Genomic DNA, 25,568 nt, shown 5'->3' with positions numbered 1-25,568 from the left:
CTCTGGGGTGGAGGAAGGGCGAGGCCCAGCGCCGTGCGCCCCCTCCCCGCCCCTCCCCGCGGGCTGCCAGCGGAGCTGCGGAGGAGCGGGCGCCAGCAGGATTGGGAGGGGAGCCGCTGGCCGGGGGCCCGGCTGATTTCCTGCAGATCTCCTCCAGGAAACCGGCCCCTTGTGCGGGCCTGCGAGCGGCTCTGGGGCGCGGGGACTCCGGAGCGTTCTGCCCACCAGGAGCCGAGCGGGGGCGGGGGAGGGGCAGCCTGGCAGCGCGGGCGGGAGGGGACGCCTGGCTCCCTGGGCCGGTGCCATCCGTTCGCTGGGCGCTGGAACTTTTGAGCTGAGAAGGTGTGGTGCTTCTCCCGCCTCGTCCTTCTGCAGGAAGAGGAGAGATTTGTGGGCTGGGGCCTCTGGGGAGGGAGGTGAGCGGGAAGGGGCCAGGCCGTGGCAGTCCTTCCCCCGCTGGGTGTGCAGAGTTAAGGCTGTGTCCTGACTCTTGCAGAGGCTGGGAGCGTCCTAGAGTGCCCCTGCTCCCCTTGGCTGCTGGCTGGTGGCCCGGGAGGTGGGGACTGAGCCGGGGCTCTGGGTGCAAAGGGCACAGTGGGAAACCTCAGAGCTGTTACCTGGGTGACAGGTGGGGATGTGCTGGGCGTGGGGCGTGCAGACCAGTGTGATAGCCTCAGAGGCAGCCAGCTGCTGTGGGGTGGGCCGCAGGAAGGCCTCAATGAGCCCAAACTGTGTACCCTCACCTTCGGTCATCTCCCCCGTCCTGCCAAAAAGTGCAATTTAAAAAGCACATTCTTCCAGTTTCATAAACAGCCTCTGGACTTTGCCTCAGCTCCAAATTTCTACAGACCTTTGCCTCCCCAGTCAGTCCCTGGTCTTAAGCTGCCTGTCCCTCATCTGGGTACCCCCTGTGTCTCCCCACGGCCCCCTCCCCTCAACCCCACTCCATACCCCAAAGCTCTCTCTGTCCTTTCTCCCCCTCTCCTCTGGTCCATTTTAGAGGTCGGGCCTTGGGGGAGGTGGGTCCAGGGCAAAGACTGGATGGGGAGGGAGAGAGGGAGGGGAGGGAGGTCAGAGCCTCCTTCCTCTCTGGTCAGAACTCTGACTGGGATTCTAGGCCATGATCCTCCCCACACCCCCTTGTCCTTGACACCCCACCCCCACCCCCCACCAGTCTGGATTGTCTGTTGTGACTCCTTTTACGTCTTGGAAAAAGTTAGCACAACAAAGGGCTCCTTTGTCGCTCACCCCTCTGCCTCCTGGCCTCACCCAGGCCCCCCAACCCCGCCCCCCCCCAGCAGCTGTTCTCAGGCCTCTCGCCTGTCTGATTTGCTTGTCTGGCCTCTGGGAGAGTGAGGTGGGGAAAACCAGGCCAGGACGGTTCGATTTGGGGTGAGGAGCAGAGGGTGGGGGAGGTCAGCGATGAGTCCGGCTGGGTGCGGGGCTGGTGTCGGCAGTCACTGATCCTTTGCTGCAGGCCGCCCTCTGGGCAGGGGCAGGGACGTGGGGCCACAGCAGTGCTGGTCAGCCGGGCTGACCAGGGAAGTGGTGCCCAGGCCCAGCTAAGAGCCAGGGAAGGCCTGCCAAGGTTGTTGGCCTGGCTCCCTGTCAGCAACCGCCTGGCAGTCCCTAGTTGTGTTTGCAGGTAAAGGGGGAGGGTGGTAGCATGCAGCTAGCCAGCCCCCCACCGCTCCCCGCCCCCATCCACGTGCTGCTTTTCTCCGTGCCTGGGCTTCGGGGCCACGTGAGCCATGAGGTGCTCGGGCAGGAACTGTGGGCCCCTTTGAATTCCAGAACCTCGTGTGCTGGAGTTTGGGGTGAGACTAGATGGGATTCTGGGGTGTGGGAGGAAGCAGGGATCTATCTCCTCAGGGAGGCATCCTTGCCCCTCCTTGGCCCTGGGCACGTGGACTTAGCAAAGCTTCAGGAGGGTGCTGGGTGGCCCCTTGGGAATCTGGGGTTGACTGGGTCACAGTTCTCATCCAGGACAGTACACCCCCAGCTGTCCTGGCTTCGGGCACAGACAGCCCCCCCTGTTCTGCCTGGGGTGATGGGCATGGGGCCAGGCACTGGGGAGGATTTGTAGGGGGAGCTGCCCTTGCTGGCTAGGTCACCCGCCTGGCTGCCCTCTTAGAGCTGAATAACAGGAGGGGAGGGGAATAGTAACCGGGACACAGGACATAGTATCGTATGGAGGCCAGACAGACAGAGCATTGATGGGAACAGACCCCCTTTGTCATGCTTTTCCCCCCAGACAGGGGGCACCCAGAGCAATGGGCTTCCGGGGCCCACAGGGACTCTTCTCCCTGTCTCCAGGGGGTCCCCCTGCTTATCTCAGGGAGTCCCCACCTGCTGTGCCCCAGCATTTGTGACTGTGCACACCCTGCCTTGGGTCCCTGGCCAGGGGATTGTTTGGGTGGAGGAGGGGCTGTGGCTGCTGGCAGAGGGGGTGGAGGGGGGAGCGGAAGCAGAGGGGGTGGGGGAGTGGCCGGCTTTGAATATCCTGTTGACCCCAGTTTCCTCTGTCCCCAGCTTGTGTCCTCTTCCCTCCCTCCTCATCAGGCCTTAACTCCTTCCTAACATAGGGGAGATGGGGCGGGGCTGCCCAGAGTCCAGGGCTGTGGAGCCAGGCTGACACCCACGCCCAAGCGCCAAGTACTGCCACATCCGTGTACAAATCTGATGGTTTATTATCTGCTCCTTCTGGTTTTGAAGGTGGGGTCCTGCGGAAGCAGGCAGGACTGAGGGGGTGCTGGAGCTTCATCAGCAGCCCCATTTCCCCAGTCGAGGTTTCCTGAGACCGTGTCCCTGCCCCAGAGTTTGACTCCTGGCAGCAGTGGGGTGGCTGGGAGAGGCTCCTGGGAGAGATCAGGAGGCAGGGTGGGCACTGTATTAAGGATGGTGACCTGGGTCTCTAACCGCCCTTCTCCTCTTGTCTCTCTAGCCATTGAGACCCAGAGCAGCAGTTCCGAAGAGATAGTGCCCAGCCCCCCCTCGCCACCCCCTCTCCCCCGCATCTACAAGCCTTGCTTTGTCTGTCAAGACAAATCCTCAGGCTACCACTATGGGGTCAGCGCTTGTGAGGGCTGCAAGGTGAGTTGAGGGGGTCATTGGGAAGGACATCCCTGATTAGATAAATGGGATGTTCCCACTGCCGAGGGCTGGGACTGTGCCAGTGGTGGTGGTGGTGGTGGTGGTAGTGGGTGTCCCTGAAGCTGCTGCTCTTACTTCTGTGCGGGAGGTGGCAGCAGCCTTGGAGGAGGGGAAGCCTTCAGCAGAACCTCCTTCCCCGTAGATGAGCAGGGGTCCCCCAAACCAGAGGTCCCCCTCCTGCCTCAGCTCTTTTCCCCATCATCTCCATCCTCCAGCTGGCAGGGTGTACACCCGCTCTGCTACCGATGCCCGGGTTGCCATGGTGAGCTAGCTGCCGACTGGCTCTTGGCTGGGGACCCAGGAGGCCTGCCCTCTGTGGCCCTGCCTGAACCTCGCCATGGCAGCCTGGCAGGAGGCCGTTAGGAGCAGGCGCCTTGCCTTGGCCTCTCCTTCAGGTGCCCAGGCTGTGGGCTTCCCAGAGTCTGGCTGGATTTCCACGTGCCCATGTTTGGCTCCAGGGTGCAGATGTGGCTGCCACCTTCCCAGCAGCTGTGGGCATGGCCTCTCCTCCTCCTCTCCCCAGGGCTTGAGCCTCTGTACCCGTTTCTTCCCCAGAGATTGGGGTTCCGAAGCTGCACAGCTTTGAGGCTTGGGGCCCTGGGCTGCCCCTCAGTGTGGGGCAGAGATAAGCACAAAGCACCAGGCCTTGGACTCTGTGTCTGCCTGTCCTGTCTGGTTGTTCTTGGTCTGCCGTAGCCTGTCTGTCAGTCTCTCTGTTAGCCCATGTGGGCAGCCCCTGACCAGCCTGGTCTACCTGTGATCAGTCTGTGCGCATCTGCCTGGTTAGCGAATGCGTGTTTTGCTGCCCTGCTCCTGAGCGCGCTCTCCACCTGTCTGGCCAGCCTGTGTGTGTGTCTGTGTGGCCCCTCCTGCTTGCCTTCTCTTCTTGTGCTCTGAGCCCAGGGCTGTGGGTTCCAGAGCTCTGCCTCTCTCTCCTCTAGCCCCATCTGCCTCTTTACTTGACTCACCAGCAGCCCGAGGTCCTTTTCCCCAGGAGAGAGGAAGCTGGGTCTATGCGTGTGGGTTGGGGGAAGCCCTCTGCCCACCTGCAGTGCTGAGGCAGCAGGTACTGGGATTCTTCTCGGGGTATCCTTGTAGGTGGACCCTTCCCTCTGCCTTATCTGGTCTACTCAGGTAGTTGATGTCCGAAGCCCTTGGGGGCAGCAGCCACCTGGCCCTCTGCTCCCACGGCTGCGGCCACGGGCCAGTGCTCTTCCTACTGTGGGTGTGGCTGACCTGACTCCCTGCCCTCCATACCCAGGGCTTCTTCCGCCGCAGCATCCAGAAGAACATGGTGTACACGTGTCATCGGGACAAGAACTGCATCATCAACAAGGTGACCCGGAACCGCTGCCAGTACTGCCGGCTGCAGAAGTGCTTCGAAGTGGGCATGTCCAAGGAGTGTGAGTGCCGTGGGCAGGGCGGGGCCGTGCGTTGGGCAGGGCGCGAGTGCCTGGCCCCTAAAGCTGGGTGATCAGGGGCTTGGGGATGTGTGTGGATGTGAACGGCCGTGCTCGTGACGTGGTGTGCAGGCTTGTGGTTGAAGACGGTTCACCTGTAGCTTCAGGGACCTGTCTGTCTCACGAGTTGTGTGTCCCTGTGCGGACAGCCCTTCCTGTTCGCGTGAGGCGGGCTGCGTGTGCTCGCTCACGTGCATGCGTGTGTCTGCGCCCGCTGCCTTGCTTGCCGGCCCTGCTTGGCTTTGGGGTGGGGCTCAGAGGCCTCCCCGAGTCCCTCCGGATTGTGCATCTCAGGACAGGGGTGCTGCTGGGTATTTCTTGTGTGTGTGTGGGGGGGGGCCGGGGAGGTGCTGCAGGCATAGGGATCTTAGAGCCTTTGTCTGGTGGAACCTGGGACCGGGAGTTGGAAGAGAGGATTGAGACTTCCCCGATCCCAGAGGAACGGGGGCTTCCAGTTTGGGCTCAGCTGAGGCCCGATGGAGGGAGAGAGGGAGGGCTGGACAGGGAGACCCTCTTGTGTTGAAATCATGGGTGTTGCCGTGGTGACCGGTGATTGATGATGTCAGAGATAAATGATGCTGACAGACGCCTCCTTGTCTGCGTGGCCGTTGCCATGGTGCCTGAGCCATGGGGGATGGGGTGGGGGAGGGGGCTGCAGGACCCTCTAGCCCTTTGTGGGCAGGGCAGTGGAAGAAGGAAGCTGGGAGGGGACGAGGGGGGGACACGAGCAGCCCCAGACAGGAGCAGAGGGATCCTGCAGCACCCGGCCACCTCCTGCCTCAGGAGGAAGGGGCTGCGTTGTCCGGAGCCCAGGAAGTGGCTGCTGTGCGCTGCAGAGCGGGTGACAACTTGGGACCCACAGGCCTGGGACCCTTCCCTGCAGGGCCCGGAACCACCTCCTCCCTCTGCTTCTGCCACCTTGCGCTCCCAGAGCTTTTCATCACAGAAGGGCCAGGGTGGGGACCCCCTCTCCCTTCCACCACCAACTCCCCCTTTCCCTCCCTCCTCCTCCTCTCTGGCTGCTCTGTGCCCCGGAGCTGAGCAGCTGCCATTTCAATAGAATTAAAGCTTCCGAATGATAAACGTCTTGTCACAGCTGCAATTTTCTCTTCCCAAATTATCCCCCCACTCTCTCTCTCCCTCTCCCTTCTCTCCCTTGCACTTTATTGAATTTGCAGAATCGACATGAGTGATCTCCAAATTATGCCTGCCCCCCCCCACCGCTGCCCCTCCCTGGGCCCCCCACCCCCACCCTCTCTTCCTCCAGCGTCAGCAGCCGCCGCCACTGGTCCTGTGAGTGATTGTGTGTCTGGGCTAATCGGCTGGTAACGACCCCATCGCTTCTTTAAAGCCGAGTGGTGTGTGCGGCTCAGCGCCCCCGGTGATTTGTCAGCTCCCCCGGCTAATGGGCCGAGAGATTCTCCCACCCGGGCCCCCCACTCTCAGGCTGGGGAGCCCTACTCTTCGCCTGGCCGCCCATCCCCGGGACCCCAGGGAGACGGCTGCCCGGAGGGCTGGGGGATGGTGGAGGCAGGAGCCGGTCCTTCCTGGAGGCAGGGGGAGCGGGAGGCAGGGAGGCCGAGCCCAGACGTGGGACACTCGGCACACGTGCCTTCAGCCCTGGACCCCCGCGCGTGCGCACCCGGAGTGTGAGCTGGAGTAGATGCGTGGGAGAGCAGGCGTGCGTGCGGTGGTCACGGGGCCCTGGGGCAGGCCTCGGTGTGTGGCCCGGGTGGGCACGGCGGGGGGCGGGGGGGGGGCACCGTGTGTTGCCGTCCCGCCTGCCTGTGCGCTCGCGTGTGTACGCATTCATGTGCGCGCCCCCGCCGGGTGGCCTCCTTCGCAGCCGGCTGCTCTCGGTCTGGTGGGAGGAGCTCGGGCTGGGGATGGACGGGCTTGGGGACGAACCGCCGGCCGCACTTGCCCTCTAACCGCGCGGCCTGGCCCCTCCACAGCCGTGAGGAACGACCGAAACAAGAAGAAGAAGGAGGCGCCCAAGCCCGAGTGCTCTGAGAGCTACACGCTGACGCCGGAGGTGGGGGAGCTCATCGAGAAGGTGCGCAAAGCGCATCAGGAGACCTTCCCCGCCCTCTGCCAGCTGGGCAAATACACTACGGTACGGCCCCCCGGGGGCACCCCTTCTTCTGCCAGGCCTGCCCCTCCGCACCCCTGCCTGGGCCACCGCCGCGTCCCCTCCACCCCCACCCCACCTCCCCTTCCTCCCCGCCGCCTCCCATCAAGGAGCTCTCAGGAAGTGAAGGCAGTAGAGGGCAGGTCTGCGGGGGCTGGTGGAGCCAGGCTGAGAAGGGTGCCACGAGGGGAAGGCCCTCACTCTCCCCCGTCCTCCCAGAACAACAGCTCAGAACAGCGTGTCTCTCTGGACATTGACCTCTGGGACAAGTTCAGTGAACTCTCCACCAAGTGCATCATTAAGACTGTGGAGTTCGCCAAGCAGCTGCCCGGCTTCACCACCCTCACCATTGCGGACCAGATCACCCTTCTCAAGGCTGCCTGCCTGGACATCCTGGTGAGGGTCTGCACCCTGCCCACCTGGGCACTCCCCCCGTGTCCTTGGAGGATGTCCTGCCACTCAAATAACCACCTCCCTAAACGTCCATCTGGAATCGACCTGTCCAAATACCCACCCACCCAAATAGCCCCCCTTCCTCTCCCCCATGTGTCCATTTGTCCACTTAGCCACTCAGCCCCCGGATGTGCACTGGGTCACCCGTATAGCTATACACGCATCCATCCACCCTCAGTCCATCTTTCCATCGGACCTTCCTTCCAACCACCCGTCTTCCCATCTGTTCAGTCTAATAAAGATTCTCCTGGGACCCTGTGTGGCCAGGCCTTGAACTGGGTGTCAGGAGCAGAGGTGAACACACCACTGTCCCCTCTCGAAAATCTTCTATTGGTGGAGGCAACAGATATGTAAACAGAGCTTGCAAAACTGTGATAAGCGCTGGCTGGAGATGGGGGAGGGCTGTCCCCTCCCTGAAGGACAGAGAGCCACACTGCTGGACCCTAGGGAGGACGCCCCAGAGGAGGTAGCATCTAGGAGTTTGTAGAAGGGGCATGTGACACGGCTGCTGGTGTGGGACCAGCTGGATTCAGGGGACTGCAGGGCATCTGCTGGGGCCAGAGGGTGGGCTGGACTGGAGGCAGGATGGGGGTGGATGGGATTGTCAAATCCAGGGCTGGAGGGAGGACTGTCCTCCCTGTCTTCCCTGATGGGCTCAGCCCACCTGTCCCTTCTGGACCACCTCTAAAGTGGTTGAGATGTGGAATGTTGTGGTGGGACGTGACCAGGCTGCTCTTCCTGATAGGGGTGGGGTGGCAGGTGGGATGCAAGAGGCAGGATCAGGGTTTGAGAGAGTTGAAGACAGTATACATTTACGGAGCTCTTGTTGCGTACCCAGTCCTGGGAACTGTAGGCATAAATCCACTGTGGTCTTTGCCTTCTTGGAAATTCTAGTTTCCCTCTTAATTCTCTGCGTGGAGGCAGGATGAGCTAGATCAGCTGTCTAATATAGAGGCCACTGGTCATGTGTGGCTATTTAAATTTAAATTAATTAAAATTAAATTCAGTTCAGTTTTTCAGTTGCACTTGCCACATTTCAAGTGCCCAGCAGCCATATCGTGGCCGGTGGCTACTGTACTGCACGGTGCAGACGTAGAACGTGTCCAGCATTGCAGCAGGTTCTATGGGACAGCACTGGTCTGGCTGCCTGCCAGGTGGTCCTCGGGGGTTGCTGGTGCTAGAAGCGCTGGGGGATGTGAGTTCCTGAACCCGAGAACCCTCTGCACCCAGATCCTGCGGATCTGCACGCGGTACACGCCCGAGCAGGACACAATGACCTTCTCGGATGGGCTGACCCTGAACCGGACCCAGATGCACAATGCCGGCTTCGGGCCTCTCACGGACCTGGTCTTCGCCTTCGCCAACCAGCTGCTGCCCCTGGAGATGGATGATGCTGAGACCGGCCTGCTCAGTGCCATCTGCCTCATCTGTGGAGGTGGGCAGGGCGCCTGGGTCTGGGGGCCAGGCCCAGGGTGGTGGTGTGACCCCCAGAGCCTCTCCTGGGGAGAAGCTCAGGGATCATCAGATCAGAAAGGGACCTGTCAGACCCTTGTCAGACCCCTGTTAGAGGGGGAAACCGAGTCCCAGAGGAGCAGGGTCTGGCCTGCGGCCACACGGCAAGGGAGTCGTGATGGAGACCTGGATTCTGGTTCCGTTTCCAGGCAGTGCTCCTTGTAGGGGGCTTAGGAGTGAGGACTTGAAGGTCAGACCACCCAGGTTCAAGTCCTGGCCAAACGTGTGACCTTCAACAGGTTGCTGAACTTCTCTGAGCCTCTATTTCTGTAAAATGGGGGCAGTAATGGTCTTCCCTTCATAAAGTTGATGGGAGGATTAGGAGATAATAAATAAGGCACAGTGTGCCCAGAGTAAGACCCAGTGAATGTTGGCTGCTGTCATTATTTTATTATTATGAGTTCTACCTTATCAGGCTGGTGTCTAGAATAATGGGCAGGAGTGGGAGACCTGTCTCTACTTAAGGTGGCACTGCCTGTGTTCAGGGATCCCACCTCCATGAACTTGGCTCTCAGGGGGACCTTTGGACAACCCCTGTCCCCAGCCCCTCTTTGCTCACATCTGAGAGCCTCTCAGGGCCTTTCTGTGTGGGGACCGCCCCCGCCCTCCCCCCGCCCCCCAGCAGAGAAGCTCAGCCCGTGGTCTGGGCAGGCGTGCCCCCTGGTGGTCAAGGCTGGAAGTGCAGCTGTGATCCTCGCTGGGCTAGGGCAGCTACTCAGCCGGCATTTCTGCTTCCTCAGACCGGCAGGACCTGGAGCAGCCAGACAGGGTGGACATGCTTCAGGAGCCGCTGCTTGAGGCACTGAAGGTCTATGTGCGGAAACGGAGGCCCAGCCGCCCACACATGTTCCCCAAGATGCTGATGAAGATCACAGACCTGCGAAGCATCAGTGCTAAGGGTGAGGCTCCCACACCTGGAGATGCCCCCTGTGCCTGCTGGGGCTGGGCCCCAACACCTGGCCCAGGACCCACCGTCCACGTCCAGGGTCAGGCCTCCTGCGTCTGAGCTGACATCCCACGTCTTTGTGCCCATGTGATGCCCCACTCACCGGACCCCACCTTGCCTAGGTGGGTGACCCCTGCCTGTGAGCCCCAAGGTGGCAGTGTCATCTTTGCGTGGTGGTTAAGGGCTCTGGAGCCAGACTGTGTGGGTGTGTGTCCTTGAGCAGGTCAGACAGCAGCTCGGAGCCTCAGTTTCCCATCTGAGGAGTGGGGATAATGATGGTGTTTACAGAGTTGTTTCGAGATGTCAGTAGGAGAGTCCACAGCACACAGCGCATAGGAAGGGCCCAGTGTCAAGCCCAGGCAGTCTGACCCCAGAGCCCGAGTTTGGGACCACTTTGCCCTGCCGCCCCTCAGCCGTGGGGGCTTAGGAGGGCTGCCTTATGTCAAAGAGCTGAGCCCCGAGTTCAGTGCACGGTGGAAGCTGATATGGGTAGTACTGACCCTCCCACCCCCTCCACCCTCCCTCCTGGAGCCACAATTGCTTGTGGGGCTGGAGGAGCAGGGCGGGCATGCTGACCTCTGTCCCTCCTTTCCTGCAGGGGCTGAGCGGGTCATCACGCTGAAGATGGAGATCCCGGGCTCCATGCCACCTCTCATCCAGGAAATGTTGGAGAACTCAGAGGGCCTGGACACTCTGAGCGGACAAGCGGGGGGCGGAGGGCGGGATGGGGGTGGCCTGGCTCCCCCGCCCGGCAGCTGCAGCCCCAGCCTCAGCCCCAGCTCAAACAGAAGCAGCCCGGCCACGCACTCCCCGTGACTGCCCGGGGACACAGCCCTTGCCCCGTGCCCTGGCTTTTCTCTGCCTTTCTACCAACCATGCGACCCCTGCCAGCCCTGCCCCCCACCTGTCCTCCCTTCCCTGGGGGACCGGAGGGAGGCGGTGGCGACTCTTCGGACAGAGGCCCGGGCCTGCGATGGACTGCCCGCTCCTGCAGATGTCAGGGCTGACATCGGGGGCAAGGACTGAGTGAGGACCCCTGGTCCCGGGCCTCAGGATGGGGCCCGGGGGCCTCGTGTTCATCAAGACACCCCTCTGCCCACCTCTCCACATCTTCATCACCAGCAAATGCCAGGACCTGGCTCCCCCATCCTCAGAACTCACAAGCCATTGCCCCCCCGTTGGGGAGCCCCCCTGCCTCGGTTGGTGACAGAGGGGGTGGGCCGGGGTGGGGGACTCCCCCTGTACATACCCTGCCGTACCAACCCCCAGGTATTAATTCTTGCTGGTTTTGTTTTTATTTTAATTTTTTTTTTTTTTGGTTTTGATTTTTTTAATAAGAATTTTCATTTTAAGCACATTTATACTGAAGGAATCTGTGCGGTGTATTGGGGGGAGCTGGATTCAGAGCTGGAGGGGGGTGGGTCCTGGGGGAGGGGAGTGGCTCAGAAGGGGCCCCCTCTCTCCCTAAGTCCCTGTGCCCCCAAGCCCTCCTCCCCAGCCTTTTCCTCTTCAGTTTTCTCTTTAAAACTGTGAAGTACTAACTTTCCGAGGCCTGCCCTCCCCTCTCCCTCTGCCTAACCACTGGGCGTGGACAGTTTCCCGGCAACCCCTGGAAGGAGGGGGCTCCCCCAAGAGATGGGGCAGGGGCAAAGCAAGGGGGCCTCAGAACATAAAGGCGTGTGTTTCTCAGCCTCGTGTCCTTGGCACAGCTGCCTCCCCATCAGAGCCCACATCATTGAAGCCCTCCAGCCCCCCCACCCCCGAGCCCCGTGAAGGGGCTGGCCAGGGGATCCGAGCTGCCCCTGCCCCCCAGCCTCACAGCCACCAGCACCGCCCACAGGGCCCCCAGATACACACACACACACACACACACACACAGTGGACAGACGGGCCGGCAGACACTTGTGGCCCAAGTTCCTCCATTTCCCTGGCCTGCCCCACCCCACCCCCGTGCCCCCTCCTTGCCCCGCAGGACGGGCCTACAGGGGGCCCCCTCCCGTCACCCCTGCACCCCTGGGTTTGGGGAGCTGGCTCTGCCCTGCCCTCCTTGCCCCGGGGTTGGGGTCTCATCCCCCCAGAGCCCGCTGGTGCACCTGTTACTGTTGGACTTTCCACTGAGATCTACTGGATAAAGAATAAAGTTATATTTATTCTACACGTGCCTCAGAGCCTTGCTGCCTCGCCGCCTTCTCTCGGTGTCTGGGCAGGGGCTGGGGGTTAGCTGTGGGCGCTGGGGGGGCCAAGCCGCCTTCAGAGCCTGCCTTGCTGTGCTGGGATCTTTGGAGACCGTGTGGAAGGAGATGGGCCTGCCCTTAGAAAGCCCTTGGTCTAGGGGCTTTCACAGCCCGTTAGGGACCCCAGTGTGGAGTGGGGGGAGGGGAGAAAGGGAGAGCCTGCCTGCGCCTTCAGGGAGTCCCCGTTCCGAGGGAGAAAGCCCCCTCGGCCCTCAGAGTCCCTAGCCCTTGGGAAGCCAGAGGTTGAGTCTGGGGGGTCACTTAGTGGCAGAGTTCTATTTTTGGAGTGACCACAGATGACCTTCACAGCAGGAGTGGCAGTTGGCATGGGGACCTGGGTCAGGGGCTCATTGCAAACTAAGAAGAGCTCAGGATTGGGATGGAAACTTGGGAGGCCAGCCCTCTTGTCCCTCTGCCTCCAGGAAGAATTGTCCTGCCCTCCCCTGTCCACCCCTAAGCTCACTTCTGTGGGCAGGAGGCACAGAGGACAGACAGGTGACAGGGCACTTGGATGCTCCTGGTTGAGAGGATGGAGTGTGACAGGCCTTGAGGGTCCTCAGAAGCCAGTTCCCCCCCCTTCCCCGCCACTACACATCAAGGCCCAGAGAGGGCAGTGCCCTTGCCCATGGTCACACAGCAAGTTAGTGGCAGATCGGGGAACAGTACTAAGGGCTCCTACCTCTCAGCCAGGGCTCTTTCCTGGATCCCTGAAGCCCTTGAAGAAGCATCAGGCACTGAGATCTTGGGGGCGGGGACGTCTGGGGAGGTGGCAGTGGAGGCTGCGTTTGGGGAGGGTTAGCGGGGCGCCTGGGCGAGAAGAGATTCCTGGGCGGGAAGAGTTCCTTCCACGGGGGTCCACCTGCCATTTATACTTCAGCCATCAGGTGGCGCCAGATCCTCACTTATGTCACAGTCTGGCCCAGGCTGGAGAGGGTGCTGAGGACAGAGGCTCTCTTCCTCTAGCAAATACCTTCTAACACTTTCTAACAGGTTTCTTTATGAACCTGACATAATTTAACATAACATACCAAACATATGCTTTAAAAAGTCACCACGCTGGCACACTATATTGTAAAGGAGAAATTCAGGGAAAGTACTGTGAATTTCCACGTGTCAATGCTTGGGCCCAATCACTGGGAGGATAGGACACAGTCTTATACTTGCTTCTCTTTTTTTAATGAACATTTGGATTTAAAAGAAGTAAGAAGGTCGGAAGCTATTCTGTACAAGGAGCCCAGGAAAATTAAAGAGTATGGGTGGATAAAAACCAAGAATGAATAATAAAACCATGCCAAAAAAAAAAAGTCCCAAACTAAACCCTTAATGTTTTATATGTAAAACAGGGTCAGGTAATTATAAAGAGGCTGTTCACTATGTAAATGTCAGTGGGACATTCTAAAGGAGTGTGTGACAATTCTTTATTGTGGGGGGACATTGGCATTCTTAGCCCCTACCCGCCAAATGCCAAGAGGGTGCCCCTCCCTGTGACGACTAAAGCAGTGATGCCCACACTTACGAAGCGCCCCCCTTGGGATAGTAACTTTGCTGCTGGGGCTCGAGGTTGCGCTGGATGGTTCATAGTTCACTGTAGAGCAGAGTTTCTTATCTACGGCACAAGTGACATTCTGGGCTATGAATTATTTGCTGAGACGGGCCGTCCTGCACATAGTAGGTGTTTAGCAGCAACCCTGGCTTCTATCCACTAGTCGCACCTTCCCTCAAGCTGTGACAACCAAATATATCTGCAGACGTTGCCCAATGTCCCCTGGGGGGAAAAATCGCCCCCAGTTGAGAACCACTGCTGGAGTCTGGTCATCGAGGGCTGACGTGGGCTTTGCCTATGGGAGCACAGGGCAGAGGCATTTAACCAGGCCTGAAGCAGGGCTTGGACGGCTTCCCGGAACAGGTGCTCTCTCCCAGCTAAATCTCTAATTGGAAGAGTTAGCCAGGTGGAATGCAGAGGTAATAAAAAGCTCCTGGTTGTCAGAAACTATCCCCAGCTCTGTGTTTTAACCATTTTGGGTTTCGGTGGAAAAGGCAGAACAGGTGAAGCTGTAGAGGCTGGGACGGGCTGGTCAAGGCCAATTCAGGAGCTGGACTTGATCCTGAGGGCAATGGCAGTGAAGGATTTGAAGCTAGTGAGTGAGGTGTTCAGATTAGAATTGCAGGGGGCGGGAGCAGAGGCTAGGAAGGGAGTACCCCAGGCCATCGGTGACCGGCTGACCCTGGGCAGCCTCTGAAGGGGTGGAGAAGAGTGGCCAAGGGGAGGAAATGCTTAGGTGGTAAAACAGGAGGACCAGGTGATTGATGGGATATGGAAGGCGGGCAGAGGACGGGCTCTGGCAACAACAGACGGAGGTGGCCAGGGTGGATGGGGACCCCAGCAACTGAGAGGAGAGCTAAGGAAGCTGGGGCACCATGTGAGTTGCTGGTGACCCCCTCCATGCCCCTCACTCCACTCCGGCCACACCAGCCTCCTTGTTGGCCTCCAAGACCTCCAGCTTATTCCCGCCTCAGGACCTTTGTTCTCGCCATTCCCTCCAACGGGAATGCTCTTCCTGGAGAAGCTTCATGGCTGGCAACTTGGTATGTTCTTGCTCCCCGTCACTCCTCAGGGGTGTCACTCTCTCTCCCCTTACTCTTTACACTGGTACAGTCTATATTTATTGTCCACCAGAATGTGAGCTTCACAGGGGCAAGTTTTGTTCACCGCTGGAGCCCAACACCTGAATCTGCTAATAGCAGCCACTCGCCACGGGTGGCGGCCGAGTCTTAGATATGCGGCTGGTCCAAATTGAGATGTGCTCCAAGCGCAGAACACACCCCAGACTTCAAAGACTTAGTACAAAACGAAGAATATAAAACATCTCCTCGATACTTTTTTTATATTGCGTGTTGAAAAAGTACTTAAAGAAAATATATTACTAAAATGAATTTCACCTGTTTCCTTTCACTTTGTAATGTGGCTAATGGAAAACTTGGAATTATATGGGTGGCTCACCTCCTCTTCCTATGAAACAGTGCTCATCTTGAACACTGCCTGGTATACACTATGTGCTCAAGAAGTATTTGTTGAATGAATATATATGGAAAACAGCTGGACATTCACATCTGAGTTTGCATGGAAGGGTCCAGGCGGCAGACGCAGAACTCACTGTAGGTGGAGGGACGGTAGCACACACCGTGAGCGTGGATAAGTGCTTGGGCCTGGGAAACACCACCAGTTCCTCATCCAGACCAAGTTTACTGAGCACCTACTATGGGCCTGTGAGGAGGAGAGAGCTATGCATCCAGCAGTAGTGCTGCCTTGGGGCCTCCAGCTCTGGTTTGGGGCTTGGGCTGTCTGTAAAGGAAGCCATCTAGTTTCTTCCCAGGTGAGACCAAAAGGCAGGTAGGCATTAATTAGCTAGCGGAAGGGGGCGGTGCAGAGAGGGAGGCCGCTCCAGGCAAAGGAACAGCATGTTGAAACACTTAGAAGCAAGATTGGGTACCGTGCTTGGTAGGAACAGAAAACTCGGCATGGTTTGGGGCATGGCGACCTTGGAGAAGCCAAGGGGAGGGGGCCTGATGAAGCAGGGCCAGACGTGCAGGGCTTCAAAAGCCTCGTTCAGGTGCTGGACTTACCCTGAGGATGGGGGAGCCCCAAGGACGTAAGTAGGGGAGCTATTTAGAAAGACTCCTCCAGCTGCTGTGTGGAGCCAGGCAGGAAAGCTGAGGAAGAGGCGTGAAGGAAAAAGGAGGACAGAGAGGAAGCGACCGGGGACACGGAAGACCGGGGCGCTGGCAGCCTGCTCGGCAGGGTCTGGTGGAGCCCCGGAGGCGTGGTTGGATGGTGGCCCCTGGAGTTTTCAGTTTGCTGCTGGCTGCTTACGGAGAGCATCCCCACTGGGGCAGTGAAGGAGGAAGAAGATGGGGGCAGAGGAGAGATAGGAGGGGAAAAGGATGCAGACACGTAGACAGATCCTTGTATTTCCCCGGGGGTGGGGCCGCGGCGGGGAGGGAGGAGGGGAAGCGGGTGATGGCTGCGGGAAAATGCAGGGCCAGGAGCACACGTTCTGGGGGAGGTTTCTTCTGAGGATGTCTATGGACTGGGGTAACAGCGGCAGGGTGAATAGGGGGAAGCCAGAAAACAGTCCTGCCCTCTGACCCCACTGCCCACCCCCACTCTATCTCCATGAAAGGAGGGCCTAGCCACCTTGCCCAGGCCACAAGGCTGAGAGTGTAGATGGTGCCCAGACTGAGGCCTCCCCTCCCGCTCCCGTCCTGTGTGGGCTCCAGCAGGAGGGCAGACCATCCCGTGACGCCCCTGCAGGTAGGGAGGGAGCCACCGTGGCTGCTGCTGGCACTGGGTCCTGGCCACTCGCACAGTGCACGTCAGAGATCACACACACAGCTCACACAGGGCACACAGATGCACGCGCATACGCAGAAGGCACACGGGGTAGGCCCACACACGCGCAGAGAGCCTGCAGAGGATGGACATGTGCTTGTGCACACGCGTGCACAACCAGAGCTCTCCCAGGATATATGTGTGCATGCGCACACACGCAAGAGCTCACACAGGTTTGACGTGCGCTTGGGCACCCACAGCTCACACCGTATGTATGTGTACATGTGTGTGTACATACACAGAGGGCCCACACAGAGGCCACGCCTCAGTCTGAACAAGGAGAGGCCCCCAGGGATGCTGGTATCACCGTTGTTTTTGTCCCCAGTAAAACAACCCGGGCTCCACCGGACCCTCCACTTTGCACTAGCTCTGCCCTCCTCTTGTCCACTTTCTCTCAGCACCCAACCCCGCCCCCCCCAGCCTCCTTCCTTTCTGCCTGGATGACGGCACCAAGGACCGGCCTTAGTTCCTTAGATGTCCCCAGCTTGGCTGGGAGCTGCGGATGCTGCCCGGCGGGCCATGCCCCCTGTGTGTCATCTGCTGGGCAGGGGACCCTGCGAACAGTTGCTGCAGAGCTGCTTCTCGCTCCGGGGTAGTGGGGTCTGGCCTCTGACCTCACCCCCGCCCCAGGCAGCTCTAGATGGCCAGGTCCTGGCGGACGGTGGCCAGCGATGCCTTGCTGCGGCCGCTGCCGCCCTCGCTGTCGCAGGTCGGCGCCCGGTGAGCATAGGATGGCGGGGCGTAGGGGTCGGGGCCCGGGTGCCTGGCGGGCAGGGCGGGCGGCGGCGGTGGGAGCAGCTGCTGCGCCTCCTCGTGCGCGCGGTTGCAGCGGTTGTCGCGCTCGGCCTCCTGGAGACCGTGGCCGGCGCGCGGGCGGCCCTTCCAGAGCAGGTGTCCCAGCTCGGCCACGCTGAGCAGCGCCGAGAGCAGCCCCACGGCGAAGTAGAAGATCACGAAGACGGTCTTTTCGGTGGGCCGGCTCACGAAGCAGTCCACCGTGTGTGGGCACGGGGCACCGGCGCACACGAAGTGCGGGGCCACGCGGAAGCCGTAGAGCAACGCCTGGCCCGCCAGGAAGGCCAGCTCGGCCAGCAGGCGCAGCGCCACGCTCAGCAGGTAGCAGCGGCGCGCGCGGCGGCCCCCCGGGCGCCCCGGGGTCCCCAGCGACCCTGCCCCGCCGGCCGCGCCGCCCGGCTCCTTGCTGGCCCGGTGCACAGAGTAGATGACGAAGAGCACCGGGGGCGCCGACAGCAGCAGGATGTGGAAGAGCCAGAAGCGGTAGTGGGAGACGGGGAAGGCGCGGTCGTAGCAGGTCTGGCGACAGCCCGGCTGCAGCGTGTTGCACACGAACTCCTCCTGCTCGTCCTCGAACACGGCGCCGCCCACCGTGGCCAGCACCAGGATGCGGAAGATCAGCATGACCACCAGCCACAGGCGGCCCACGAGCGGCGACTGCAGCTGCACGGCGTCCAGCAGCGAGCCGAGGAACGCCCACTCCCCCATGGCGCTGGGGATGGACGCGGGGCGGGCAGTCAGAGGCTGAAGGATCGGGATCCCCAGCCCTCCGTGCCCGTCGGGGTGGAGTCAGTTGGACCTCCTCTAACTTCGAGGTGAGCCAGGGGGTCAGCCAGGCCTGGGTTTAACAGGGACTTTGTGGGAACAAAGGGCTTAGCAAGGGGGGCGGGGCGGGAAGGGTTAGGTGATTCTCCACTATGGGCGCTGGGGAGGAGCTCCACTTTGGTGCTCTAGTCAGACACCCACGGGCCTGCTGGGTTGGACCCTTTGCTCCTCCAGAGTCCAGGTTGGTGGGAAAGGGCCTTGGAGATCAGCCCGCCCCCCACCCCCCACGGCCTCTGACTGCATTTGTAGAAGCGGGAACCCAGCAGCGCCCTCGTGCTCAAGGATGCTTTCTGTGGGCAAGAGTGGTGCCTCAAACCCAGCTCTCCGTCAGACCCAATTTGGTACCCCTGGGAGAAGTGGAGTCAGCAGACCCAGAAGGACCCACCTCCTTCTTTCTCCGCCCATTTTCCTGCCCTTTTTACTGCAGTGAACTGCTCTCAAAATTGGGGAGCGGACTCAAAGGTAACGCTGCTTCCATAACTCTACCCAATGTCCTAGGTGTCCCCCGCCATCTGAGCCCAGCGTGGCAGGAATGCCGGCCCAGCTTCTCCCATCTCCTCCCTGGTGTCCCTCTGTTTCCAGCCTCCCATATCTCCCGAGAACCCCCCCAACTCCCCCCACCCCTCACAGGTCCCACAGGCCCCTGATGCCCCCAGACTCTCACCCGTACGTAACCACTCGCCCTGTAGCTGACGCGGGGATGTTAAAGCCGAGTAAAGGACCTTGGGAGGTGGCTGGGACCTGTTCCTCCTGGTCCCTCTTTCATTTTCCCTTTCGGATTTTGCCCGGGATGGATGACAAGACAGGATGGCCGAGAGGGGCTAGCTCTCCCCTTCTCTTAAAGGGACAGGGTGACCCTGTTGGCTGGCTCCACCCCTGAGAACAGACCCAGGGCCACACCCCTTGCTGGGCTCTGCCAACCTCCCTTTCCATCCCCTCACTCGCCCCCACCCCACGGCTGTGTCCCCAACTGGAAATGAAGGAAGGGGTTAACCAGGGCTGCCTCTCTCTCTCTTTTTTTAAAATAAATTTATTTATTTTTGGCCGCGTTGGATCTTCGTTGCTGCGTGCGGGCTTTCTCTAGTTGCGGTGAGCTGGGGCTACTCTTCGTTGCGGTGCACGGGCTTCTCATTGCGGTGGCTTCTCTTGTTGCCAAGCACGGGCTCTAGGCGCGCGGGCTTCAGTAGTTGTGGCTCGCAGGCTTCAGTAGTTGTGGCTCACGGGCTCTAGAGCACAGGCTCAGTAGTTGTGGCGCATGGGTTTAGTTGTTCTGTGGCATGTGGGATCTTCCTGGACCAGGGCTCGAACCTGTGTCCCCTGCATTGGCAGGCGGATTCTTAACCACTGTGCCACCAGGGAAGCCCCAGAGCTCCCTCTATCGCCAATCACCAATAAATTCCCCTAAACTGGAAGGTTTAGGTCCACTATCAAGTGACTGTCCCGTCTTCAGGGCTGGAGCGAGGTTTGCTGCGGTGTTGGAGGCACTGGTATTTTTTAAAAATTAATTAATTAATTAATTTATGGCTGTGTTGGGTCTTCGTTTCTGTGCGAGGGCTTTCTCTAGTTGTGGCGAGCGGGGGCCACCCTTCATTGCAGTGCGCGGGCCTGTCACTATTGCGGCCTCTGTTGTTGCGGAGCACAGGCTCCAGATGCGCAGGCTCAGTAGTTGTGGCTCACGGGCCCAGTTGCTCCGCGGCATGTGGGATCCTCCCAGACCAGGGCCCGAACCCATGTGCCCTGCATGGCAGGCAGATTCTCAACCACTGCGCCACCAGGGAAGCCCGGAGGCACTGGTATTTTAAGAGGCAGCAGACACCCGGTAACTCTCCTTCTAGCTCTGCCACTGCTAACCTTGGACCAGTCGCTCAGCTCTTCTGGGCCAGAGTCTCCTGGCTTGTCAGCTGGGGAGCCTGGGCCGGCTGACCTCCAAGTTCCCTTCCGGCTCTGCGTCTTAATGCTAAGGTCCCAGCCATGTTACAGAGAACAAAAAAGTCCGAGCCTGGAAGAAATTCCCTTTTGGAAAAACCTTGAAGTATCAGGAGTATCTGGCTTTGGGACTTAAATAAAAGCTTCTGCTTCCTTCCTGCTTTTCTGTAATTTCCAGATTTACTGTAATGAGTGTGTCATTTCATAATGCAAAAAATAAATAGAAAGCAAGGCTTCTTTTCCCCCATAAGGCTCTGAACTGAGTCACCTACTGCTCTAGGTGGCAGGAGAAGCTGTCCCATAGGGGAGGAGAGTTAGGACGACCAATGGTGACCTGAGCGGCCAGGGAGGGGACACTCCCAGGTTGAGCACTTGTTTGTTCTCTCTGCCTTTTCAGGAGTCTGCCCAACCCACACCATTCCACTCGTCCACCTGTGCAACTGCTCCGGGCCAGGCCCTGCGCCCCACTTATCGCGCGAGTTAGCTCGCTTAGCCCTCCTGGTGAGCCGGCAGCAGGGCAGCTGAGACTCAGAGCGCTAAGCCACTTGGTACACTCACGCGGCAAGAAAGAGCGGCTCCGGGCCGCACGCCCAGCCTCACTGGTTCGGAGACCGTGTTCTTAAGCACATCGTGGAACTGTCCCCTTTCCAGCCTGGCTGGGCTTCCCAGGTGGTGTCCCAGGGCCTAACAGTCCCCAGGGCTTTGTGTGGGGCTGGTGGGGGCCGTGCCAGGACTCTGTCCTCTTCAGCTATGGGGGCCAATGGGGATCCCTGGCACGATTTCAAGAAGGGGTGGGAAAGGTATCCTTCACCCACACTGGCTCAGGGGCCTGGCCCAGCCTGGAAAAACCCTAGGTTAATGCTTGGGAGTGCTGGGGTTCCCTTGGGACTGGGCCTGGGTGGGGAGACACTGGCCTGGACCAAGTCCAAAGGAAAGAACATGCTGGGGCCCATTCCAAAAACAGGATGTGACGTTGAGGGCACTGCTGACCTCCCCGTTCCCAGCCTCCACCTGCTTCTGGCTAAAGCTGCTCCCTGCCCCCTGCCCCCCGGCCACGGGGGCTCAGCACATACCTCATCTCCCCTGGAATGGGCCCTGCCCTGGATGCATGGCCACTGCCGGGTCAGGCCACCAGCCCAGCCTGGAAAAATCCTCATCAGACCAGACCCATCTGCCCGTGGAGAGTGGAAAGTGGCAGAGGTGGTGGGCTGGGCTGGGGGGGGTGAGGGACATGGAGCCCACGGTCACCCTGTGCTGTCCCCAGTCCCTGATACCACAGGGCCAGACACAGGAGACTCTACAATCTCCGGGGCCCATCCTTCCTCCCAGACAGCGCCGTCCAGCCTGGGAGGAGGTGTCGCTGTTGTTGCCCAGAGCTGGCGGCACGTGGCCCTGTTCTTGGCCAAATGTGAGGTCTGGGGCTGGGCTCAGAGCCTGTCCTGCCCTGGTCCACGTTCAGTCTCTGTCCCAGACACCTCACCCTGACCCGTCAGGCTGTGGAGCCACTTCCCATGCATGTCCATCACACATGAACACACACACGCAGGCACACGCATGTTGGCACCTGGTAAATTAATACTCGTGACATCATCAACGCACGGCTGTATTTTCTCTCCCCTGTGTCCCTCTAACATTTAAAAAAGTCTTTACATAAATACTGCCTTTTAGTGAGGCCTTTCCTTGCTGCCCTAACTGGAATTTAACCCCTGACCTCTATCCCCTTTCTTAGCTTTATTTCCTTTGCACTGACCACTTCATAACATACTTTATATTTTTCTTATTTATCCTGTGTAGCATCCATCTCCTCCGTTAGCGTGTAAGCTCCATGAGGGCAGGGATTTTTGGTGCTTTATACACTGTCTTGCCCCCAACACCTAGAACAGTTCCTGGCACTTAGTAGAAGATCAGTAAATATGTGTGGGGCAACAGAATGAATGAAATGGGGTGAGAGGATTGCGGGAGGTGCAGAGCTCCTCTGCCCCAAGAAGATGAGGACGCTGCTGGTCCGTTGGACACTCTGGTCTCTTCCAGGGCTTTGATCACTTACATGGCCAAGGGTCTTTGGAAATCTTGCTGTGCATTGGACCAGTAAAAGTAATTGCAGATCTGAAGGCAGCTTGGAGTTGGCTTGTTTTTACTGATTCCTTTTTGTTTTTCAGAGCAACTTGACTGCCTGCTCTCAAGATGTCATTATCAGGAGACTACAATTCTCCTCAGAAGATGCTTTAATGGAAATCACCAACTCCTCTTTAGTCATTCCAAGAGCATCCACTTTGATGTGGTTGAGAAATATCGTGAAGGTGATTCTGTGTTCAACTCTAGCCACAGCTCAGCGGCTTGGAAAACTGTCTCCTCATTCTCCACAGGTAAATTGTCACTAATGAGAGTGCCTATCAGTAGGTCAGGTGGAGGCTGCATGGAGGCTTTCTGGTGGTACCCGACGCGAACTTGTGGCCACCAATTTTTAGCATTTTAATTCCTTACAACTGAAGGGGTCGGCAAAACTCAACGATTCTCCTCATTTATTATTTTTAAATTAAATACTCTTGACATGGTTGCAACACATATTCTACTTGTAGGAAGCATGTTGTTGCATAAAACTGTTCTACAGTGTTGTCATTTATTGCCGCGTGACCATGTGTGCACACGTTACTCTGAAGTATAAGGCAGTGTAGTGACACCAATGTTCCCAAGTGTGAGTGTGTCTACTATCACTAGTTCATTCATAAACAGGGCCGGGAATAAGAAATACACACTGCAAGAATCAACTTCCCGCAAAGGAGTTCAGTGCCTTCCATGGCATATAATAGGCCAGTGAGGAGATGCTCTTTGTTAGTTTTAACTGTTCCAGCAGACACAGCATGTTCAAGATTGATCTCTTCTCGTGATGCACATGACTGTGTTCTATTACTATGTTTAGGGCCAGATGGGAAAAGTCAGTCTTTCTAATGAAAGAGGATGAAGTGAATGATTCCTAAGTAAAGAAAGGACGATCTTCATGTGATCTTTTTTGTTTTTGCTTTTATTTAAAAAAAGTTTTAATTGATGTATAGTTGATTTACAATATTGTGTAAGTTTCCGGTGTACAGCAAAGTGACTCAGATATATATATATATATATATATTTCTTTCTAAAAATTCTCTTCCATTATGGGTTATTACAAGATATTGAATATAGTTCCTTGTGCTTACAGTAAATCCTTGTTTATCTAGTTTATATATGGTAGTGTGTATCTGTTAATCCTATACTCCTAATTTATCCCTCCCCCCTCCCTTTGGTAACCCTCCCCTTTGTTTCCTATGTCTGTGAGTCTGTTTCTGTTTTGTAAATAAGTTCATTTGTACTATTTTTTAGATTATACGTATAAGTGATATCATATAATATTTGTCTTTCTCCATCTGACTTACTTCACTTAGTATGATAATCCCCAGGTCCATCCATGTTGCTGCAAATGGCATTATTTCATTCTTTTTTATGGCTAAGTAGTATTCCATTGTGTATATATACCACATCTTCTTTATTCATTCATCTGTCGAAGGACACTTAGGTTGTTTCCATGTCTTGGCTATTGTAAATAGTCCTGCAATGAACATTGTGGTGCTTGGATCTTTTCTGGATATATGCCCAGGAGTGGGATTGCTGGATCATATGGTAGCTCCATTTTTAGTTTTGTAAGATACCTCCATACTGTTTTCCACAGTGGCTGCACCAATTTACATTCCCACCAACAGTGTAGGAGGATTTCCTTTTCGCCACACCCTCTCCAGCATTTATTATTTGTAGACTTTTATTTTTTAAGGTTCTTTTCCTATGTAGGTCATTACAGAGCATTGAGTAGAGTTCCCTGTACTGCACAGCAGGTTATGATTAGTTATCTATTTTATATAGTAGTGTGTATATGTCAGTCCCAATCTCCCAGTTTATCCCTCCCCCACCTCCTCCTTATCCCCTGGTAACCATAAGTTTGTTTTCTACATCTGAGACTCTACTTCTGTTTTGTAAATAAGTTCATTTGTTCCCTTTTTTTAGATTCCACATATAAGTGATATCATATGATATTTGTCTTTCTGTGTCTGACTTTACTCAGTATGGCAATCTCTAGGTCCATCCATGTTGCTGCAAATGGCATTATTTTGTTCTTTTTTATTGCTGAGTAATATTCCATTGTATATATGTGCCACATCTTCTTTATCCATTCTTCTGTTGATGGACATTTAGGTTGATGGACATTTAGGTTGATGGACATTTAGGTTGCTTCCATGACCTGGCTATTGTAAATAGTGCTGCTATGAACATTGGGGGTGCATGTATATTTTTGAATTATGGTTTTCTCAGGGTATATGCCCAGCAGTGGGATTGCTGGATCATATGGTAGTTCTAGTTTTAGTTTTTTAAGGAACCTCCATAATGTTCTCCATAGTGGCTGCACCAATTTACATTCCCACCAACAGTGTAGGAGGGCTCCCTTTTCTCCACGCTCTCTCCAGCATTTATTATTTGTAGACTTTTTTTTTTTTTTAAGCAGTTGTTAACATTTAATGAATCTTCTACCAGGTGGCTTCAAGCTACTAGGACACATGCCCCACCCACACCCTTAATCTTCTCAGCTCTTCTGCTGAAGAATTTGGCCTTTATGATGCAGGCTGCTTTGGGAGCTTTCCTTCCTCAGAACTTTGTATTGATAGTAGCCTGATGGTACCACATCAATGATAGGAGCAGCTCGTCTTGTTCTTGACAACATTTACCTGTGTCTGCTCATGGACCGAGGTTCCACAATTTATCATGGTTCAGAGCTGGGCAGAAGCTCTGGTTCCTCTTTAAGTGGTAATGCCAGATAACAACTTTCCCAAAGTATCCTGGGTGATATTTGTGGAAGTTGATCCTGTGGTGATGCATGCCACCAGCATTACCGCGGCCTCCCGGGTGCTTCCGGTGTTTGCTGTTGCAGCTGTGGCTGTATCTCATGTGGCCCTAAGTTTCCAGGTCTCCCTCAGTCTGGATGGCTGTAGGCTTTTTGATGATGGCCATTATGACTGGTGTGATACCTCATTGTAGTTTTTTTTTTTTTGCAGTACATGGGCCTCTCACTGTTGTGGCCTCTCCCGTTGCGGAGCACAGGCTCCAGATGCGCAGGCTCAGCAGCCATGGCTCACGGGCCCAGCCGCTCCACGGCATATGGGATCCTCCTGGACCGGGGCACGAACCCGCGTCCCCTGCATTGGCAGGGGGACTCTTAACCACTGTGCCACCACGGAAGCCCTATTACAGAAACCTTAATAGGCATATTTGTATGTGGCTTTTTTTTGCAATAATTACAGATTTACATGTAGTTGTGAGAAATAATACAGAGATCCCTTGTACACTTTGCCTACTTTCCCCCAATGGTAGCATTTTGTAAAATTATGTTGTAAGCAGGATACTGATATCTGTTGTTGCTTGAACTTGCATTTGTGCGTATTTCCATAGCTTTTCGCACATGTCCAAGTCTCCTGAACCAAATTTCTTAAAGTGAGAATTGCTGGGACAAAGAGTTTGACCTTTTCGTCCAGGTTCTAGTGAAAGGGCTCCTTTTCCATATCTTTATCAACACCACCCTTGGGGATATGTTTAGGCTATCCCTCTGTAACGCAAGACTACTTTTCTTCTAGTACTTCTTTAGTTTTGTTTTTGATATTTAGTCTATTTGAGGGACTTCCCTGGCAGAGTGATTAAGACGCCAATGCTCCCAATGCAGGGGGCATGG

At 57.0% G+C, this 25,568-nt stretch overlaps 2 protein-coding genes and 1 pseudogene across 10 annotated transcripts in view; 1 reads left to right on the top strand and 2 right to left on the bottom strand.

Moving 5' to 3' along the window:
- RARA (retinoic acid receptor alpha) overlaps positions 1-11,012 on the top strand; it is a 42,784-nt gene extending 31,772 nt beyond the window's left edge. For all 9 annotated transcript variants that reach the window (XM_033411103.2, XM_012537788.3, XM_049701396.1 and 6 more), the window contains 7 exons: positions 2,945-3,093; positions 4,415-4,556; positions 6,569-6,729; positions 6,964-7,140; positions 8,428-8,632; positions 9,450-9,608; positions 10,254-11,012. In XM_033411103.2, the coding sequence (XP_033266994.1) occupies positions 2,945-3,093; positions 4,415-4,556; positions 6,569-6,729; positions 6,964-7,140; positions 8,428-8,632; positions 9,450-9,608; positions 10,254-10,471 (1,211 nt within the window). In that variant the 3' untranslated portion in view covers positions 10,472-11,012. The remainder of the gene's footprint in view (positions 1-2,944; positions 3,094-4,414; positions 4,557-6,568; positions 6,730-6,963; positions 7,141-8,427; positions 8,633-9,449; positions 9,609-10,253) is intronic.
- A 3,096-nt stretch (positions 11,013-14,108) lies between these two features.
- On the bottom strand, positions 14,109-18,859 carry GJD3 (gap junction protein delta 3). Its single transcript, XM_049701404.1, has 2 exons — positions 18,564-18,859; positions 14,109-17,786 (listed from the first exon to the last, which is right to left on the bottom strand). Exon 2 carries the CDS (start codon positions 17,780-17,782, stop codon positions 16,916-16,918), a length of 867 nt encoding a protein of 288 aa, XP_049557361.1. The 5' UTR covers positions 17,783-17,786; positions 18,564-18,859; the 3' UTR covers positions 14,109-16,915.
- Positions 18,860-24,385: 5,526 nt separating this feature from the next.
- On the bottom strand, positions 24,386-25,303 carry LOC101274302 (60S ribosomal protein L27a-like; annotated as a pseudogene).
- Between the last annotated feature and the right edge of the window lie 265 nt (positions 25,304-25,568).

The sequence above is a fragment of the Orcinus orca genome, chromosome 19 (genome assembly GCF_937001465.1).
Source record: "Orcinus orca chromosome 19, mOrcOrc1.1, whole genome shotgun sequence".
Taxonomy (NCBI): domain Eukaryota; kingdom Metazoa; phylum Chordata; class Mammalia; order Artiodactyla; family Delphinidae; genus Orcinus; species Orcinus orca.
This window is presented reverse-complemented; position numbering and strand designations above follow the sequence as displayed.

What these genes read in the sequence shown, in the direction of transcription:
- GJD3 (XM_049701404.1), bottom strand. Translation starts at nt 17,782, where the DNA reads ATGGGGGAGTGGGCGTTCCTCGGCTCGCTGCTGGACGCCGTGCAGCTG.